Raw genomic sequence first — 19,055 nt, forward strand, 5'->3', positions numbered from 1 at the left:
TGATGGCTGCCAGGTCTTCCATGGGTTCTGGTTGTATTCTAGTTGTCTTCCACACTCCTGTGAGGATTCTTAAGAGTTTGTGTTGGCTCTGCTTTATGCTTTGCATGCTTCTAAGCTTTCTGTGGAAATAATCACCACTTGTTTGTCCCTGTTTCTTTCGGCATTTGTGGGAATCCTCTCGTACCTGCCCAGCCTTCCACAGGTTCTGCCTTTCCTTTAGGTGTTTTCAGAAGTCGCTCAAGAGGTATGAGCGATTCTGCTGTGGAGTGCTCCAAAGCTTTTGGTGGACACCTGATCTTATTTTAAACATCTATAATCTATTCGTTACTAACAATGTCAAAAGTTATAATACTGCTTTTGAGTTCTGGCAGTTCTTTATTATTATTTCATTATTTCTAGCATGTTTTGTTAAATATCATTATATTAGCATGCTCTGGTTTAAAATTTGGTAGCAATCTACATTTTAGCCTTTCGTCCAAATAACAAAATATAAAAATGTGCACAACTTTAGGTACATTCCTGGTAGTAGCTGTGGGGGTGACACTTTTCATTTGTTATCATGATGATTGTAAGATAATGACTACATGTCATTGAATGCTTACATATACCAGGCATTGTGCTAGGCATTTTACCTATATTATCTCCTTTAAAATTTACAACAGGAGGAGTTGAGGATTATTAACCCCATTTTACAGATGAGAGAAGTGTAGCCCAGAGAGGCTGAGCAGTGTGCCCACAGTTACATGGCTGATAAGTGGAAGACCCAGGAGGCAAATCCAGAGCAGGTACTCAACCACTAACCTTCTCAATGTGCAATTTCACCTCGCAAAACAGCTCATCATCAGGGCTGTGGCTTTAGCTACATAGCATCACGTTGGCATTGCTTTCTATTTTTTCACAGGTGAAATAAGGTAGCTATTATTTGTTATTTGCTGTTTTAAGGAAATGTTATTAAAATACTATAGAATCTGGGCCAGGAATCTTTAATAACACACAAAAAAATTATTTGTGGGAATGCAGAAATGTTTCATGGATAAAACCTGAAATGGTCCACAGAAACAACTCAGATATTGTTTGGGGGGTTTATTTTCCATTTGATTTAGCCAGTTCCTTAAGAAACAAATGTGCTTCCTTCCTGGTCTGACTTTATTAATTTAAAAAATTGAAAAACACATTTCTTCAAAATAGCTGGAAAATCTTGTCCAATATTTTTAAAAAAGAAACAGGATGATTTTTATATGCTCAGCATAAAAATGAGAACCATAATGTCTAACATTATACTAAACACCCAGTGCCAGCCAATATTGAAGCAAGGACAAAAATAGCTTCCTAAGTCAACATTTTGTTTGTGTTCTCGTGGTGGAAAATGATTGTTTGTTAAGGCTTCATACCGTGTGACATGCTGGTTTAGAGCTGAGCAGCCAGGCAACTCCCCGGACTCTAGGTTTACAAGTTATGTGACCATAAGCAAGTTGTGTAACTTCTCTAAGCCTATTTTTCTCATCTCTAAAATGGGGAGAATACCTACCTCAAATGAAGTATTCATTTCAATGAATATTAAGGTAATATATAGAAAGCACTTAACACTATGACTGGGATATAAAATTGTATTTCAAATGCCAGTATTTGCATAACGGTTGACACTGGGTTCTTGGTATGAAATTCAAATAAACTGGTGGGAAGTCAAAAACTTTTCCAGTTAATCATGGTCACTAATGATTTGAATTAAGAGTAGAAACACTTTCAGAAAAAACAAAAATTAACATTAAAAAGAAGTCACTTGGTCTCAATGACTGGTTTGGGCAGGCAAGAAAGAGCTAATAGTGGCAGGCTAACTAAAATGGAAATGGTTAGGAGTGCGGATATTTTGAGTGGCAAGTATAGTGGGGGAAAGGTAGGAAGAGCTAGAAAGATAGGCCATAGGAGAAAGTGATTGGGATACTGGATCTTAAAACATCATGGAGAAGCTGTGGGTGAGGACAAGAGTGAAGCAGTGGCCTTGGAAGTGAGTCCTGGGGAACAGATATAAGGGCTGTAGGAGCGGAGGAGAGTACAGGCTGCTGTGGGAACAGAAGTTAAGGAGGTAGAGGAGGGCACGTTGAGCAATGAGAGCAAATGCATTGGGCCGGTGGACGTTGAAACCCACCCGCGATATGGAGGAACCGAGTCTGACGGAAAGACTCTTACATAAGCATTTCTGATTTTTAACCTGAAGAAGAGACAGCCGAGGGAAAATAACTGTCCTTAAATATTTAAAAGGCAAACTTAATGAAATAAAATTAATTTTATTTTATAGGGCTCCAGAAGATCCAACTTAAAGGTAAAAAACAATACTACAGATACATCAGTTAATTATCCCTTCCATTTATCCACTTCTGCACCCACCTGCTCATCCAGCCATGCAGCCACTTTAACTTACACCAGAACAGATTTAAGGTGTTTTACCGAAAGGATGCACAAAAAAGACCACTAAAAAGCCAATGAAGAAACCAAAGCAGAGGGGGAAAGAAGGGTTGGAAAAATAAGGCAATACCTTAGTTCTGAGCTTTTTAGCAGGAAATACAAAGGAAGAAACAGATCAGTTAAAAGATTCAGTGTTTGTAAATAAAACCCAGACTTGCTGCTTGAGAGAAGCACAGATCTTCCTGGGATTGATATCTAGGAGAAACTTCTGCGAGTTCTCACAAAGAAGACACAGTCACGTCAAGACACGGTTCAACCATCTTTACACTAAAAACGTCCCATAGGGCTTTCAAAACTGAGATGCTCAGTATAGGTCAGTGGCATAAAATTGTAGCTCACTACAATTTTTCAAGGGGTCTAAATAATGTAGTATAGGAACCCAACCTCTGATACTTTGGCCCAATCCCAAAACAGGTTATATTCTAGAGGAATCTAGTGACTATATAACTTTCCAATTATTTTCCTAAAATGCTATTTCTCTCAGACCTTTTAAAAGACTTTTTTTTTTTGCTTTTATAAATTACACAAGTGATATTTAAACACACACTGACCCTAAAGACTCCTTTAAAAAACAGAATAAACAAATGCACTCAAGTCTCAGGACATAAAATCAATATACAACCATAAATTGCATTTCCAATATCAGAGAAATTAAGAAAACAATCCCATTTACAATTGCATGGAAAATAATAAAATATGTAGGAATAAAGTTAACCAAAGAAATGGAAGACACATACATTTGAGAGTTACTAATAGAGTCAATCTTAAAAGTTCTCATCACAGGAAAAATAATATTATTTTTGAAACTATGTGTGGTGATAGATGTTAACTGGACTTACTGTGATCATTTCACAATACATACATATATCAAATCATTATGTTGTACACCTAAAACTAATGCATTGTTATATGTCAATTATAGCTCAACTCTTCTTTAAAAAAAAAAAAAAAAGGTCCTTCCCAAAAAGCAGTGGACAGTATAGATTCTGGGATCCAGAGCCCAGACTTACTGTTTGTTAGGGCTGTGATTCCAGCTGAATTACCTAACCTCTCTCTGTGCCTCAATTTCTTCTTCTGAAAAGGAAGCTACATCAGAGGGTAAAGCCCTTAGAGTTTGGCACCCAGTAGAGATTACATATAAAGTAGTTGGCGTTGTCACTGCGAATGCATTCGAGAGAGAGGAAGGGTCAATGCTGACTTTGAGGCCCTGAAAAAGTTTTCTTCATTGAGCTTTGAGGAGCCCTTAAGTTCCAGAAAGTGTCAGAAGCAGACCTCTAATAGCTATCAAAATCTTTAAATGTCCATAGCCTGGACTCAGCAGTTAGATTCCCAACTGGAAATGTATCCTATGGAAATAATCAGATCTTCTCCAAGATTGGATCACAAGGAACCTATTGAAGCACTGCTATAATGGTGAGGTATTGAAAACTAACTAAATCACCCAATAGTTGAACATTGATTAAATAAATTCTGCTCCATCATACAAAGGGGGATTCTGCAGCCTTTAAAATATGATAAAACATTTCTTAATATGGAAATACAGTTATAATTTAATGTGTTGTTAAGTGCTTTATTAGAACATTGCTTTATTAGAAAACAGTTTTTGATAATCTAGAACAGCAGTCCCTAACCATTTTGGCAACAAGGACTGGTTCGCTTGCTTGCCCACTGCTCGCCTCCTACTGTGTGGCCCAGTTCCTAACAGGCCACAGATTGGTACCGGTTCACGGCCCAGGGGTTGGGGTCCCCTGATCTAGAACATCTGGGAACATCTGAAAAGTTGAATTGCTCTAAACTGTTTTGAAATGGTCTACTTTAGAAATCACTACAGTTAAAAACTGTGCATAGTGCATGGTGAACATATGAGCTTGGGTTGCAAGCATCCAGGCAGTGAGGTCCATTAGCTCAAGTCAAATCATAGGAAAAGAGTAGCTTTATAGGAAAGCAGGCAGAATGAAAAATGACTTCGTCAAGGGCTATATAACAATGTGAAAATCGAGAGAATCAAGATGGCAGAGGAGTGAGTAGAAGTCATACTGACCTCCTTCCAGGACCAATCTGGAATTACGACTAAATTGTGGCAAAATCACTTGGAACAAACAACTGAACAATAGTGAAAGAGGAGCCTTATTACCTCAGGCAGACAGAAAAATCAGCTTTAGTAAAACCTAACTGGTAAGGAATGCAGGAGATGCTTGAGAAGGCAGGTGGGGCGCCCATGGGTGGCAGGACCAGGAGGATATTGAAATGGCCAGTTGGATCCCCCTGAGAAGAGCAGAGTCTAAACCATAAGTGGGGATCTTCAGTCTACAGCACCAGAGCCCAAAAAGTACACAGAAAACAACCAGCTGTGAAATGCAGCAGGGTTACTCCCTGCCAGAGACAGGCAGCTAGAGACACAAAGGGCCGTTTAAATGGCCAACGCATAAATTTTTATTTGCAGCCACTTACCCTGGTCTCCAGCAAAGGCAGGGGGCAAAGTGGGCTAGAGACACCTAAGGAGAGTCTAGAGATGGAGGCTTTGGGGAGACAACTGAGAGAGGAGTGGGAAGGATCCCGGTGCTGACTCATCCCCCATATGGCAGCAGCCATCTTGCTCAGGCAGACCATTCCCCTGAGCAGCAGCAGCATGAGAGGACCCAGCAAACCCCACCCCCCAGGAGGGACTTGGCCCTGGCCTGGTAGTGCTAAAGCCTGACTGCTGAGTACAGAGTGGCAGCCACAAATAGTAGATTCCTGGATAAAGAGGACACAGAATGGCCTAGAGACACTTTAGGAGAGACTGGAGATGGAGGTTTTGGGGAAAGAACGGAGAGAGTAACTGGCGGGATCCCAGTGCTGACTCCTCTCCCATATGGCAGCAGCCATCTGGCTGAGGCAGACCACTCCCCTGAGTGGCAGGAGCATGAGAGGACCCAATAACCCACCCTCCCCCGCCAGAGGGACTCTGCCCTGCCCTGTGGTGTCTAAGCCTGACTCCTGAGTGCAGAATGACTAGATTAATAGCTGAAGGAAACAGCCATAGACAGGAGATTCCTGGAAGTCTCAAACAGACTGCCTAGGGTCAGACGGGGTGAACATCTGACATCATCAGAGTAGATCCAGAAAGAAAAAACAGGGGTCTCCTACCATAGAAGTCCCACTACAAAGTAGGAAATCAAGACTGATTTTAAGAAGCAGAATCACAAAAGAAGAGTCTCACAAATAGTGGGAAGGCAAAGAAACACCCCCGCCCAAGTCGAAGGGAAAGGAAGAATCCCCAGAAAGAGAACTAAATGAAATAGAGACAAGTAAACCAGCAGATACTGAGTTCAAAACAATGGTTCTAAGGAAGCTCAATGAGCTCAGTGAGCTCAGAGAGATTTACAAAAAACTACAGGGAAACTACAAGGAACTTACTGCAAACTATATCAGCATGAAAAAGGACATAAAAACTATCAATATGAGACAAGAGGAAATGAAGAATACAATTTCTGAATTGAAGGACACAGTAGAAGGAATCAAAAGCAGGCTAGATGAAGGAGAGGACTGAATCAGTGGGCTGGAGGACAAGGTAGAAAAAAGCTCCCAGAAGGAGTAAGAAAATGAAAAAAGACCAAAAAAAAATGAAGAGGCATTTACGGAAATGTAGAACAACCTGAAATGTAATAATATCCATATATATTAGGGCTACCAGGAGAAAAAGAGGAGGAAGGGATGGATAAACTGTTTGAAAAAGAAATGATGGAAAACTTCCCTAATTTGCGGAGAGAAAAAGTCACACAAGTCCAGGAAGCACAGAGGGTCCCATTCAAGAGGAACCCAATGAGGCCTGTTCCAAGACACGTCATCATTAAAATGGCAAATACCAAAAACAGAGAATCCTAAAGGCAGCAAGGGAGAAAGAGGTAGTAACATACAAGGGAGCCCCATTACGGCTAGCAGCTGACTCCTCAATAGAAACACTGCAAGCCAGAAGGGAATGGCAAGAAATATTCTAAGTCATGAAAACCAAAAGCCTGCAACCAAGACTGCTCTATACAGCAAGACTCTCCATTAAAACAGAAGGCGAAATAAGGAGTTTCTCAGACAAAAGAAGGCTAAAAGAATACACCTCCACCAAACCAGCATTGCAAAATATGCTAAAGGACTGCTTTAAGAAGAAAAAGAATCTACCAATACCCAGTTCCTTTCACAGTCACCAATACTTGATATTACCAATATTTTAAATACTCATTAATCTGATTTTGACAATGATATTTTAAGTGTTACTTTATTATTTGTTGAAACTAAACCTGTTTGTGTATATTTCTTGCCTAGTTCTATTATTTTGAAAAAGCTTTAAATGGCTTTTTGGTGTTCTTTATCCATTTTTTGATTAAATGTTTGTAGAATTTTTACCCTAAAACAACAACTATTAAACCCTTTTTAGATGTGTTGCAAATATTTCCTATTCTATTACTTGTCCTTTAACTTTTTTTAATGTGTGTATTACTATATAGTCTTAAATGTTTAATATAGTCATACTGTCAATATTTTACTTTATAGCTTCTGGATTTGAATATTTTACTTCAGGGTAAGAAAAATATTTTATATTTTCTCCTAAAACTCCTTAGATTTTACATATTAATTCACCTGAATAGTTTGTGTATAATGTGTGAAATACGATTCTGTACTTATTTTATTTCAAGTAATAGTGGTCCATGCACCTTATTTGTTGAATAAGCCTTATTTTTCCCATTGATTTGAAATATCAGTTTAATCATATATTGTTAGATATATACGTTTGTTTCTAGAATGCTCATTTTATTTCATTGATCTACTTGATTATTTCTGTGCTGCTGTCATGTTGTTTTAATTGCTAAGACTTTATAATGGATTTAATTTTTAAAATATTTTATAATGGATTTTGACATTTAAAAAAATAAATAAAATCAATCTGCATTAAAAAATAAAAAGAATGTGAAAATCTCACACATTTTCTGGTCCAGAAGTAATTTACCACTGAATAGGAGATTCCGAAGATATGTGAGCTGTGGGCAAGGGGAAGATAATGATGGGTCTTCCCAACAGAATTGCTTCAGCACCCTCGCTTTGGTGTCTGCCGATGGTGTCTAAGGAAGTCCTGACCGGTGATTTTGCCACAGTGCTACCTGCAGATCACCAAATCTACAGATAAAATCTTCAGAACAAATAAAAACCATATATTTTTTATTTCTGCATATTACCTTTTTATGCAGTGTACATTGTAAATTCTGACTTTTTTCAGTATAAGAATTTACGAGGAAATTGAGTTTGAAGTATTTATCTAAATTATGTAGTATATGTCATTTTCAGAAAGGTATATATTTTCTATATGCACAAAATGACAGATATTTAAAGGTATTCTTCAGTTGATACTCATGGTAATTGTTGACTATAGTAACCCATTTTTTAAAGTGTTTGCTTTAAAACTTGTTTATTTTTTATCATAACTTATGTTTCATCTTACATACCATACCCTCTGTGCTGAAACATTTGGGGAGAACATCATGTTCTAAAAGTATTATTAATCTGTAATAGGACCACATCCCAGGAATAAATAATCTTCCCTATTTGATACATTTATGAGATACACAAAAGACTTATATGAACATACAAAAGCACTGAATTACAGCAAATTCCCCCAAAATGTATAAATTTATCTATGTTTAACCAAGAATCTTCTGTAATAGACTTTTTTTGTTTTGTTTTTAAAGATTTTTATTTATTTTTAGAGAAAGAGGAGGGAAGGGAGAAAGAGCAGGAGAGAAACCTTGATGTGCAAAAGAAACATCCATCTCGCTTTCTTCTCACACGTGCCCAGCTGGAGACCTGGCCTGCAAACCAGATATGTGCCCTGACTGGGAATCAAACCAGCAACCCCTTAGGTTTGTGCGATGATGCTCAACCCACCCGTCTGGTCAATAGATATTTTTTAAAGTGTAAGACAAAAAAAACCCACATTGGGTATGATTGGGAAAGTGATATTGTGATATAACAAAGAATACGTCTGGTCTTTGCCCCTGGTTCCTGGCACAGAGCTTCCAAAACCTCTGGAATTTCCTGTGCTAATGAAGTGACTCAAGGAGCTTCTAAGTAGCCTCAGGATGGACCAGGCTATCAGAACCTGTAGGACTAGAACTTTTAGCTACCTGGCCTCCAAGAAGACCTGGGGCTGAAGACTTAATTTAATCACATGGCTGATTTCATCAAGCATGCCTATGTGATGAAACCCTGACTTTTTTTTTAAATAAAAACTTGGGACAGTGAGGCTGGGGAGAATGACATGCCCAGATTCTACAAGGAGAGGCCACAGAAACTCTGAATCCCTTCCTACCTCCAGACCTTGCCCTATGCATCTCTTCCATTCGACTCTTCTTGAGTTGTATCCTTTATAATTAAACTGTAATTTTAAGTATAGCATTTCAGTGAGTTCAATGAAGTGTTCCAGCGAATCATCAAAACTGAATGGGGGAGTTATGGGAACTCCCACATCAGTAACAAAGCTGGACAAAAGTGTGGGTAGCCTGGGGACCCCTTTTGCAGCTAGCATCAGAGGTAAGGGCAGTGTTGTTGGGAACCTTGCCCTTTAACTGGAGGGATCTGATGCTAACTCTAGGTAGTTAAGTGTCAAAATTGAATTGAATTATACGTTCATCCAGATTATACCAGAGGATTGTTGTCGGCATGTATTTGGTGTCAAGAAGTATAGGATTCACTAGAACGGCAGTGACTCGTGGGAACATGCTTTGGAAGAAGAAAGGATAAAAGGGCAGGGGGTGAGAAACCTTTGGTTTCTAAACGGTTACCTGGTCACTCAGGGTGTGCAACTGCAACTGCACTCGGTTACTAAAGGTAAAAGTTATCAGTGGAATTTAGAAAAGGTGGTAGACGCATTTCCTGAGGAGTTGGTTCATTGGATATATGAGGAAATTCAAAATAATAAGAAACACACTAAACATACAATTCCTTGGCTATTGTTATCTGTAATTGCTAAAACAAGACTTAAAAATGCCAAGGTGGATTTTGACTCTGAACAAAGCTCAGGACTATGGTTACTAGCCTCACAGCTGGTCCCAATGGGAAAAATTAGGTGGGACAATAGCACTTCTAAGGACCTCTGGTCACGGAGAAGGTAGTTCACGTGGTGGAGGACAAAACCAGGAAACCACTGAAATCAGAAGATAAAGGGTGGAGTTGTCTCATCTTGTGAATAGTTGTCATCAGCTCCCTGAAGAAGCGTCACTAAAGTGGATTGCAAGAGTCACTAACTTATGGGCAGTATCTTTGGTTTTGAATGCTGCAGAGTGAGAGTGAAAGAGCATTTCTGGGTTGATACAGGGCCCGCAGCTTAGGGTGGAACAATTCCAGATGGCTATCTATGATCCAGATGCACAGTAGGTCATCCCCAGGGAACAGAACAGCCAACATGGTAGACAAAAGGCCACTGTAAAGTCAGTTTACCTTGAGAAGGTGGACTTTCCAACTCCTCCTTTAAATGCCAAGTGACTTTGTGATCATTCAGCTACTGTCACCCAGGTCACGGTGAACGCTGTGATTAAGAGGACCCATTTCCCATGAACACCCCATGTAATCTGACTGCAGAAAAATAAAACAGTCTGAGAAGCCTTATCAGATTTGCTCTCTCAGCTTTCTCATATGGATCTTACAAATACCAAGAATATTAAAGTCATGAGAAAATGGGGACCAATGGGAAGAATCAAGGGACAAATCCCAGAGGGGTGGAAATTTTTAGATGGTTATTATGAAATGGGGTAAATGAAATGGACATTGATGGGTTTGAAACAAAAGTTCTTACACAGCACTATGGGGTTTGGGAGGACCCCTTGTTGGACCTCCAACATATAAAGGTCCCTTCGAAAAGTCAGCTTTACTTATTCCAATTTGGAGGAATTTTAAAAACTGAAAGGCAAAAATTACAATGAGAAACTCATTCTGAAAATGCCTGAGGCAAGAGTTAGGGAGATTAACCAAGATAAGGATTGACTAAAGGACCAATTGCTCCCCGGGAACCTTTAGGTACAAGATTGAGGGAAAATGGCCGGAGGTGGAGAAGTTTCTGGGACACCTTGACCTAGGAGCCCTTTGCTCTGTATTAAAGTCTGTTGGTAAAGTTCTAATGGGAGCCACAAATACGAGTATACTGAGAAGATATAAATCCTTCCTTCAAGCCACATTCATTAGACATGCTAAATGGGAATGAATAAGATTGCACAAGCCCACATTGTTGAATGCAAGCTGGAGTGCTGGTACAGACAAATCCTCTGAACAATAGCCCTTTGTGAAGTATAAACTGTGGCTCTGGCCAAGGCTAGGGAGCGCCTCCCAGCAATGACCTTTGGGATTTGGCCATGCAGACATTCACTGAAACTGCCCCTAAAATAATCTCAAAACGTGAAATAAACATAACGTTTGGGGTGATGTCAGAGAAGTGCTCAAATACAAGGGCAGTGCCCCCACAAAAGCTCCACAATAAAACAGAGATCATTTGTACAGGAATATGCTACTGGGGGACGCAGTGAATTCACAAGCAGGCAAAGTCTTTGTCCCTGACTTTGGAACCACAGGAGGAGCTGCCAGATTCCATCGCCCCTTGGGTGGTGCCCTATAAACAGCTCTCAACTGACCAGCACATAGCTTCTTGGTTTATGGATGGCAGTTCCATGAACAATGTTCTGTTGGGAAGGCTGCCCCTTTGCTGGAAAAGGGTTAAAACAAATCAGCTCGGTGAGCTGCACTAACTGCTATTTTGCCTCTGTGTTTGGGTTTTCACTGGGCAATGGCTAGTGGCCTAGCCATATGGTCCGGCAAGAAGGCCATGAAAGCTGGCCCCTTAAAGGAATGCCCTTCAGGACACAGTCCTGTGGAAATCACTCTGGGAGCTTGAGGAGTGCATTCAAGTCAAGGCCAGTCAATGCCCGTTTCAGCACTGGACAGTTGCGAGATCAACGGGCAGCTGCCTTAGCAGAGCAGGGATGGGCTGAATCTAGACATGTTCCTTTTGCATCCTCTGAGGCATAAAATGCCAACAAGAACTGCTTTGTCTGCCAACCAGAGAGACAGAGACTACAGAGAGCTATGGGGAAGGTGCCCTGAGGGAGGCCCCACACAGAGCTGGCAAGTCAGATGGATGCCAGGAGCCCTGGGGCCTACGTGTAGGTACAGGAACAGACACTGGCCCTGGGCCGGGCTTTGCTTACCCAGTGGTAGGTGCAAATGCTCCGAGTCCTACAAAAGGAACAGAAGACACTGCAGCAGTTTGGACCAAAGGATCACATTTCTTCAGACTAAGAAACACACTTTACTGGCCATCACGTCCAACAATGGGCAGAGAGATGGTCTCCTCAGACTAAATTGATTGTTCAAAACGGAGGAAGATACAGGTATAAAAGGCATGCCTTCATGAGTGTGCTCACACTCCACACGAGGAGCTCAGGGAGTGTTCCCACTAGATAAATTTCTCTGCTGTTCTGAGTCTGGGGGTGAAGTGGGGGTGAGGATGCTGGTGTGACTACGCGATTCTTTCCAGGGGGATGTGAGAATGACGACTATACTTTTTTCTTTCCCACGTTACTGTACTTCCTTGTCCCTATCTGCTGCAGTGGTCCCTGGACCAAGGCTGCACTATATTGCTGGAAGCAGGGATGAGTCTTAAACAAAAACTTTAATTGTTTCAAAGTCTTCATGTCAGAATTCCCAAGGGCCTGATGGGGTGGGTTGTACTTTTACTCCATCTGGCAACATTGGAGCTAACAATAAATCCACTCCTAAAGCCTGCTGGTAGAAAGAGCCCACAAGTTCTGTACCTGTGTAAACCTACCCTCTATGAATGGGAGTGGGCTGAGGGTGTTTGCTGCCTGCAATCTAGGCCAGAACAGTGGCCAAACCCAACATCCCTGCAAAGGAGAACAGGACTGGATATAAATGGAGAAGAGGAATAATAGCTAAAGGTAAAGGAATGAATACATGGGTTATCAAATGAGAGAATTCCAATGTCAATACTTGGCAAGAAGTGTAGAATAAAGATGAAAATGTGTTTTAGCTCAATTATCCCACATGCCTGAAAGTGTGAAGCCATATATATGGCTGAGACCACTCCTGCTTTTGGAACCTGGCTAGATCAAATGGAAGGCTGCAAACCAAAGTGCCCTCGCCCTGAGAAACATTCTGGGTATACGATGTTATGATGGATTGGCCTAAGTTTTTAGAGACTGGATGGGAGTCTAGTAATGTGCCAGAATCTTTTGACTCTTATTTTTCAGGTTATATCTACTACAATGTGATATGCAATAACATTGGTATCATTGGAAAGGCTATACTACCGTTACTGATAGCCAAATACATTGGGAAGTTGAGTTTAACAGTCACCTATCCTTACTCCACATTGACTCTTCCAAATATTGCTATATCTGTTACACTCAGTGAGGTACGTTCTTTTTGCTGTCAAAGAGCCTATGGTCACAGACTGTAATATAATAAAGATTATATCTGTAGGGGGTAGGCAGGGCTGGCACAGAGCTTCCAAAGCCCTTTGAATTCCCTAAGTGTTATGATATCCTTGCTATGCCAATGAGCGAGAGAGAGAGAGAGAGAATATATATGTATGTGTGTGCATGTGTGCATGCGTGCATGCATGTGTGTGTGTGTTAGATAGCTTCAGGATGAGGGCTGGTCACCAGAAAAAGCCTCCTAGTCAGAGGGTTAAGATTTTTAGCCACATGACCTCCAGGGAGAGGAGAGGGTCTGGAAATTGAGTTCAATCACACGGCCAATGATTTAACCAATGATGTCTATGTAATGAAACCCTGGTGAAAACCCAGTACAGCAAGGCCTGGGAGAGCTTCCTGGCTGGTGAACACATCGATGTGCTGGGGATGCTGTGGCTGGAGCGCCAGGCTTCCATGAGGAGAGGGCGTGGAAGCTCTGTGTCTCCCCACCTGCCCCCAGAGACCACTCCTTTCTCCTAGGCCTTGCTCTATGCAGCTCCTGCGTTTGGCTCTTTCTGAGTTGTAATAAAACTGCAATGGAAAGTAAAGTGTTTCAGTGAGTTAGGTGAGCCAATCTAGCAAATGATCACTGAAGGGGCGGGGGTGAGAACCCTGAAATTTGCAGCCGCATGAGACAGAAATGTGGGTATCCCGGGGTCTCCACTTGCAGCTGGGAACTAACATAAAAGCAGTCTAGTTGGGGATCTTATCCTTGACCTTGTGGGGCCTGACACTGACTTCACGGGTTAATGTCAAAATTGAAGAGAACTGTAGAGCGCCTAGTTGGGATGAGAGAACTGTTGTCAGAATTCAGACATACTTCCTAACATATTTTTGTCTTTTTAAATTGTAATAAAATAAATATAAAATTTACCCTTCAGGATGTAATGTACATTATAGAGAAAAGAATCAATAACATCATAAAAACTGTGTGGTGACAGATGTTTACTAGACTTATATAATAATCACTTTGTAAGGTATTTAAATGTTGGATCCTTATGCTTTACACCTGACAGTAATATAATATTATATGTCAAGTATAATTAAAAATACATTTTAAAAATTTACCCTTTTAACCATTTTTCTTTTTAAACTTTTTATTGAAATATAACATAATATAGAAAACATAAAAACTTGAAAGTACAACTTATCTACTGTTCAATCATATATCACAAACTGAATATACCCCTGTACTCAGCATCTGGATGAAGAACAGGATATTCCAACATTCCAGAAAAGAAAAGGAGTATGTTGAAAAGGTAGAAACATTTTCATAAACAAACCTAGATATATTAATTAAAATGGAGGTGAGAGACGTAATCACTTTTCCATACATTTGCATATTCCCACTCTGTGATATACCATTCCTAAAACTGACTTCAGGGAAGATGTTCCAAACTTGTGTTACTGTTAAAAAGCTTTTGCAGTAATAATTTCGGGACATACTAAATTAAGGCTAGTCAAACAGGTTTATCATTTAGGAAGATTTTCACAAATTCAGGCTCCAGAGTCTAGTATCTGAACATTCTCAAATCAGGAAAGGAATGAGGAAAATATTTCTTGCCCATTCTAGGTATGTTTCTAAAATTATGGTAAAATATATAATAAATTCATCATTTTAGCTATTTTTAAGAGTACAATTCAGTGGCATTAAGTACATTCACAATGTTGTGCAACTACCAGCATTATCCATTTCAGAACTTGCTCATCCCACACAGGAATTCTGTACTCATTAAACAAACAATGGTCTCCCCACTTCCCCCTCCCCCAGCCCCTGGCAACCACTATTCTCATTTCTGTCTCAATTAACTTGCCTATTTTAGCTACCTCCAATAAGTGGGATCACATACTTTTGACCTTTTATGTCTGGCTTATTTCACTTGGCATAGTATTTTCAAGGTTCATCCATGTTGTACCATGTGCAAGAATTTCATTCCTTTTTAAGGCTGAATAATATTCCACTATATGTACATACATTTTGTTTACCCATTCACCTGTTACCCATTTATCTTTTTTGTCACGTTTTTGCTATTGTGAATAGTGCTGCTATGAAATTGGTGCACAACTACATGTACTGTAGATTTTCATAAATCCTTCCTCATGTATTTTTGTTTATAAATAAACTTTTAGAGCACTTTATGACTGAGAGGTCAAATAGAAATTAATGATAACATACATTTTAAGGAGTCCAATATTTTATTATCAGCATTAATATTTGTTTATGCTGAAGACTCAGGGATAAAATAATGGACAAAAAACTGGAATGTAAGCAACACTACATAGGTATATCATAAATATATAGGAATGTTTTATGAATTATTGGACTAAAAATATAGAAGATGAAATTACATCAACTTTTTGTGCTTAGTCTTTATGAATATACTTTTAGTATTAAATACACAGAAAGTGCTTATACTTAAAGATTCTGCCTTTCTCTTTAACAAAGAACACATGCTTACTCTTGATTAATCAGACTTAGTTTCAAAAGGCAAAACTTCTTAAAGGTAAGCATGGCATTTAGTACTTTAGACCTATATTCTTGCTGGATTGGCTTGATGATCGCTCTCGTTCTTTAGTAATTTCCATCTCAATTTTGGCTTTGATTTTCTCCCAATCTATTTGGAGCTGCAGTAGAAGAAAAGAAGAAAAACGCTGATATACTAAAGACATTTTTATTTAATCCAAAGAAAATAAGAGTAAACAAGAAAACAGAATGTATGACTTCCAAAGCAATAGAGTAAAATGGCACGAAAGAAAAGCTAAGAAAAATAATGCTAAAAAAAAAAAGAAATTGCTTTAAGAATAAGACCAAACAGAACAATTACCACAATAAAAAGCAAAAACTCTCATGGTGATTCAAAAGACCAAAATCTTCCTGTAGCTATTTATAAAAGGCACATCTAACCAGTGACATGGAGCCATAGGATTCTGCACAGGTGCCCCAGGGACATGGGTGAATGTGGACTGCTGTCCCCAAGCCTGCTGCAAATGGGTCAGCTCTTCACCACATATATACTAACGTTTCCATTAGAGGCCGAACTATGAGGAAAGACAGGGCAACATTTGCTTCCCCTGAGTATACTCTGCAAAAATGGGCTCCTTTGCAACAACTCTTAAAGTAATAGCATAGGGGTGGTTAACACAATGATGTAAAGATACCAGAGGAAGTAGTGGGAAAGCAAGGCGGGGGCCCATTAGAACCATTGAAAGGTGATAATTTTTAATCTGTTTCTTTTCCCTTTGATACGTGATGCAGCACCTCTGCCCTGCCCTCATTACATTTGGTATCACTGTCCTGAGCTCTAGGAACAATTTCTTTAAGAAAAAACATTCTGCTGTTTTAGAAGATTTGGAGATACTAATTAAGAAATGTGTGTCCTCTAGGGCACGATATGGGAAAAACTGTGTCCTAGGCTAAAGTAACTGATTTACTATGAAATAAACCCAAACTCCTGAGACTGAGCCAAAAGTGAACAGGTTTTCACCTCCGTGTAGGGAAGTTGGGTGGAATAAGTAATGTTATATCACAACGAAGTACCGTTTGCTACTTGAACAGATTTATCTTAAGTAACTGAGAGATTAATTTAAGGAATTCGTGCCTCTCTTATTTTGAACCAGAAGTTGATAAAATACTTGGTTCTTTTTTTATTCCACTATCCTTTATCCAAATTTCTGTAAATTAATCTGTGGGTATTTTTGGCCATCTTTTTTTAAAGATAATAATTCCATATACTTTTTCTATAATATATCAAATAGATGAATTAAAAGAATCCTCCCTAATAGAAGATGAACCGCTGTGCGAAGATGTAAGGGACAGCTCACTGAAAGGCAGAGCAAACCTTCAGATTATTTGAAAGACTCACTTTTCAAATAATCGGGCTGGAACTTGATATTTTTTAAATGGCAAAGCACTTGTTCCTATGTCTAACAAAACACTTGCAAAGAGAAAAGCAAACTTGATGAATGCTTTGGCCTTTTTCCAACTTTAAATTGACTTACATGTTTCTCAAATCAATCACAATAAAACCATATATTGATAGTGCTCCGAACAACTGTTGATCTGTTACAACAGAAGTCCATCAAGTAAATTGAAGACATCTATATTACTAATTTGCTATAATACAAACGATGGTGTCAGTTGACAGCTGTCCTACTGAAAACAAATGTTTCACTTTCACTTTGGCATTTATCCAGTTTTAGAACAGTGTTCTGATAATTTAGCCTTTGGAATAGAGTATTTTTAAGTGAGTTTTATATGAGGACATATTCATGACAGCTGTCAAGTGACTTCTGTACTAAAACACATCCTTTTCTATTATAGGGAGTATCAATACTATTTGACACTTCTTATTCTAGTGCCTAGTCAATTCTTATTCACATAGAAGTAATTTCAAAATCATACCAGATGACTCTCTTTCCTCTATTCCATCTCTCTCAGACTCAGCTAAAAATCAGAAGCTCATGAAATGTTTGTTTGTTGGTTGGTTGTTTTGCTCTTTTTTTCCCTTTCTCCTACCATAATGTTGTAAACATTTCCAGGTTCTTCCATTTTTCTTCTTCCACAGAGTATGTATTCAGTGGATTGAATATATTGCTCAAGTGGATTTATTTGTCAGACATACAAATTATTTTACAAAAAGCACTGAACACCTTTGTAAACATTGTAGGTACAATGACTCTAATGGGGTTCTTTGAAGACAATATACCTTATGTGAATCCCCAAATTCAACATTTTGAACTAGAAAGGCCCAAATAACATTTTAGGGCTCATAAATATGAATGAGTATCAAACTTTTCACTTCTAAGTATGTCTAAACCTTCACATTATGCATTATGAACCCACTAGAATTCAATCTATCTAGAATAAATTTTTGAAATTTTTCTATTCAACTTAGTCCTAAAATAAGGAATTTATATAATCACAATTTTGGCTACAATAGGTAAATAGGGGGGATTTTTTTAAATCAAAGATAATATTCATCTTAAAATACTGCTTTATGATTCCTAGATAACTTCCAAATTACATTTATGAAAAAGAAAAGTAGGAAACTGGAACATTGTGCCATAGGGAGTCAAAGTAATCTGTAGTTTCATGATGAAAAGAAAGCAAACTACCTAAAAAAGCCATTTTTTTCTGATTATCTGCTACTTTTGTGATTGAAGTATTATACCTTGGTAATAGTTGAACAAATATATAATGAGAAAGATAAAAATGTTAAGTTTTTAGTAACTATTATAGAATTTCCTCAAAGGTAAGGACTATACTTTGTATGTCTTCAAAAGTACCAAATGTGAAAATACTAAAAAAAAATTGATGACAATGATGATGAAGAAGAAACAAAGTAGTATTAATCTGCTTTAAAATTACACAATAAAGTACATTTAAGGTAGGTGCTAAGTTTTAACATACTGTCATATTTTCAAAACTGTGACAAAAATATCAGCTGAGCTGGTGATTTGTCTGCTTAACACTGTGGTGATATTAAGTCGCTATCACATTCTGTGGGTTAGAACGTGGTGCTCAGAGGTCCTGGGGAGCCTGAGCTTGTCGTAGACATAGAGTTAAGGTCTTACAGCTCAAAGTCCCAGAGGCCTCATTTCGGCAATAAACAAGTTCTGCATATAACAAAAGTTTGTGGACCTTCTATAAAATACATCCTGTTCCACCAAGAAACCCACAACTGTGTCTATCTGGATCCAGATATTGAAGTTGCATTACAGATCTCTAAGAATGCCCCCAAAGGTTTCACTACCTTGAAAGCTGTTCTGAAATCCAAAAATGTAGATCAGGACACTCACTATTCTAAATATGATCAATGTATAGTGTTGGCTTTAGTAGGAATTATAGTGGCCTTCTCCCTACCTTTGTTCCTCTTCCTAAGATTCCTCTAACATACTCTGCCCCCTAGGATGTATCAGAACATTCCATTTTATTCTATTCCCAAGGAGGAACACTCCCACATAGTCTTATATAAGTTCTAGCAAACAAAAACCATATCTGATTCAACACCTAGCATAGTACTTGGCCCAGAGTAAGTACTCATACGCTTCTTAAATAAATAAACGAATTAAAGGTTAAGGAAA

At 38.8% G+C, this 19,055-nt stretch overlaps 1 protein-coding gene across 1 annotated transcript in view; it reads right to left on the reverse strand.

Annotated features, from left to right (window-relative positions):
- Window positions 1-14,766: 14,766 nt before the first annotated feature.
- Window positions 14,767-19,055, reverse strand: part of IFT80 (intraflagellar transport 80) — an 80,773-nt gene continuing 76,484 nt past the window's right edge. The window contains exon 18 of the mRNA XM_054580165.1: window positions 14,767-15,596. Within this exon, the coding sequence (XP_054436140.1) occupies window positions 15,489-15,596 (108 nt within the window). The 3' untranslated portion in view covers window positions 14,767-15,488. The remainder of the gene's footprint in view (window positions 15,597-19,055) is intronic.

The sequence above is a fragment of the Pteronotus mesoamericanus genome, unplaced genomic scaffold, assembly GCF_021234165.1.
Source record: "Pteronotus mesoamericanus isolate MK-2021 breed Mesoamerican mustached bat unplaced genomic scaffold, CSHL_Meso_final contig_116, whole genome shotgun sequence".
NCBI lineage: Eukaryota > Metazoa > Chordata > Mammalia > Chiroptera > Mormoopidae > Pteronotus > Pteronotus mesoamericanus.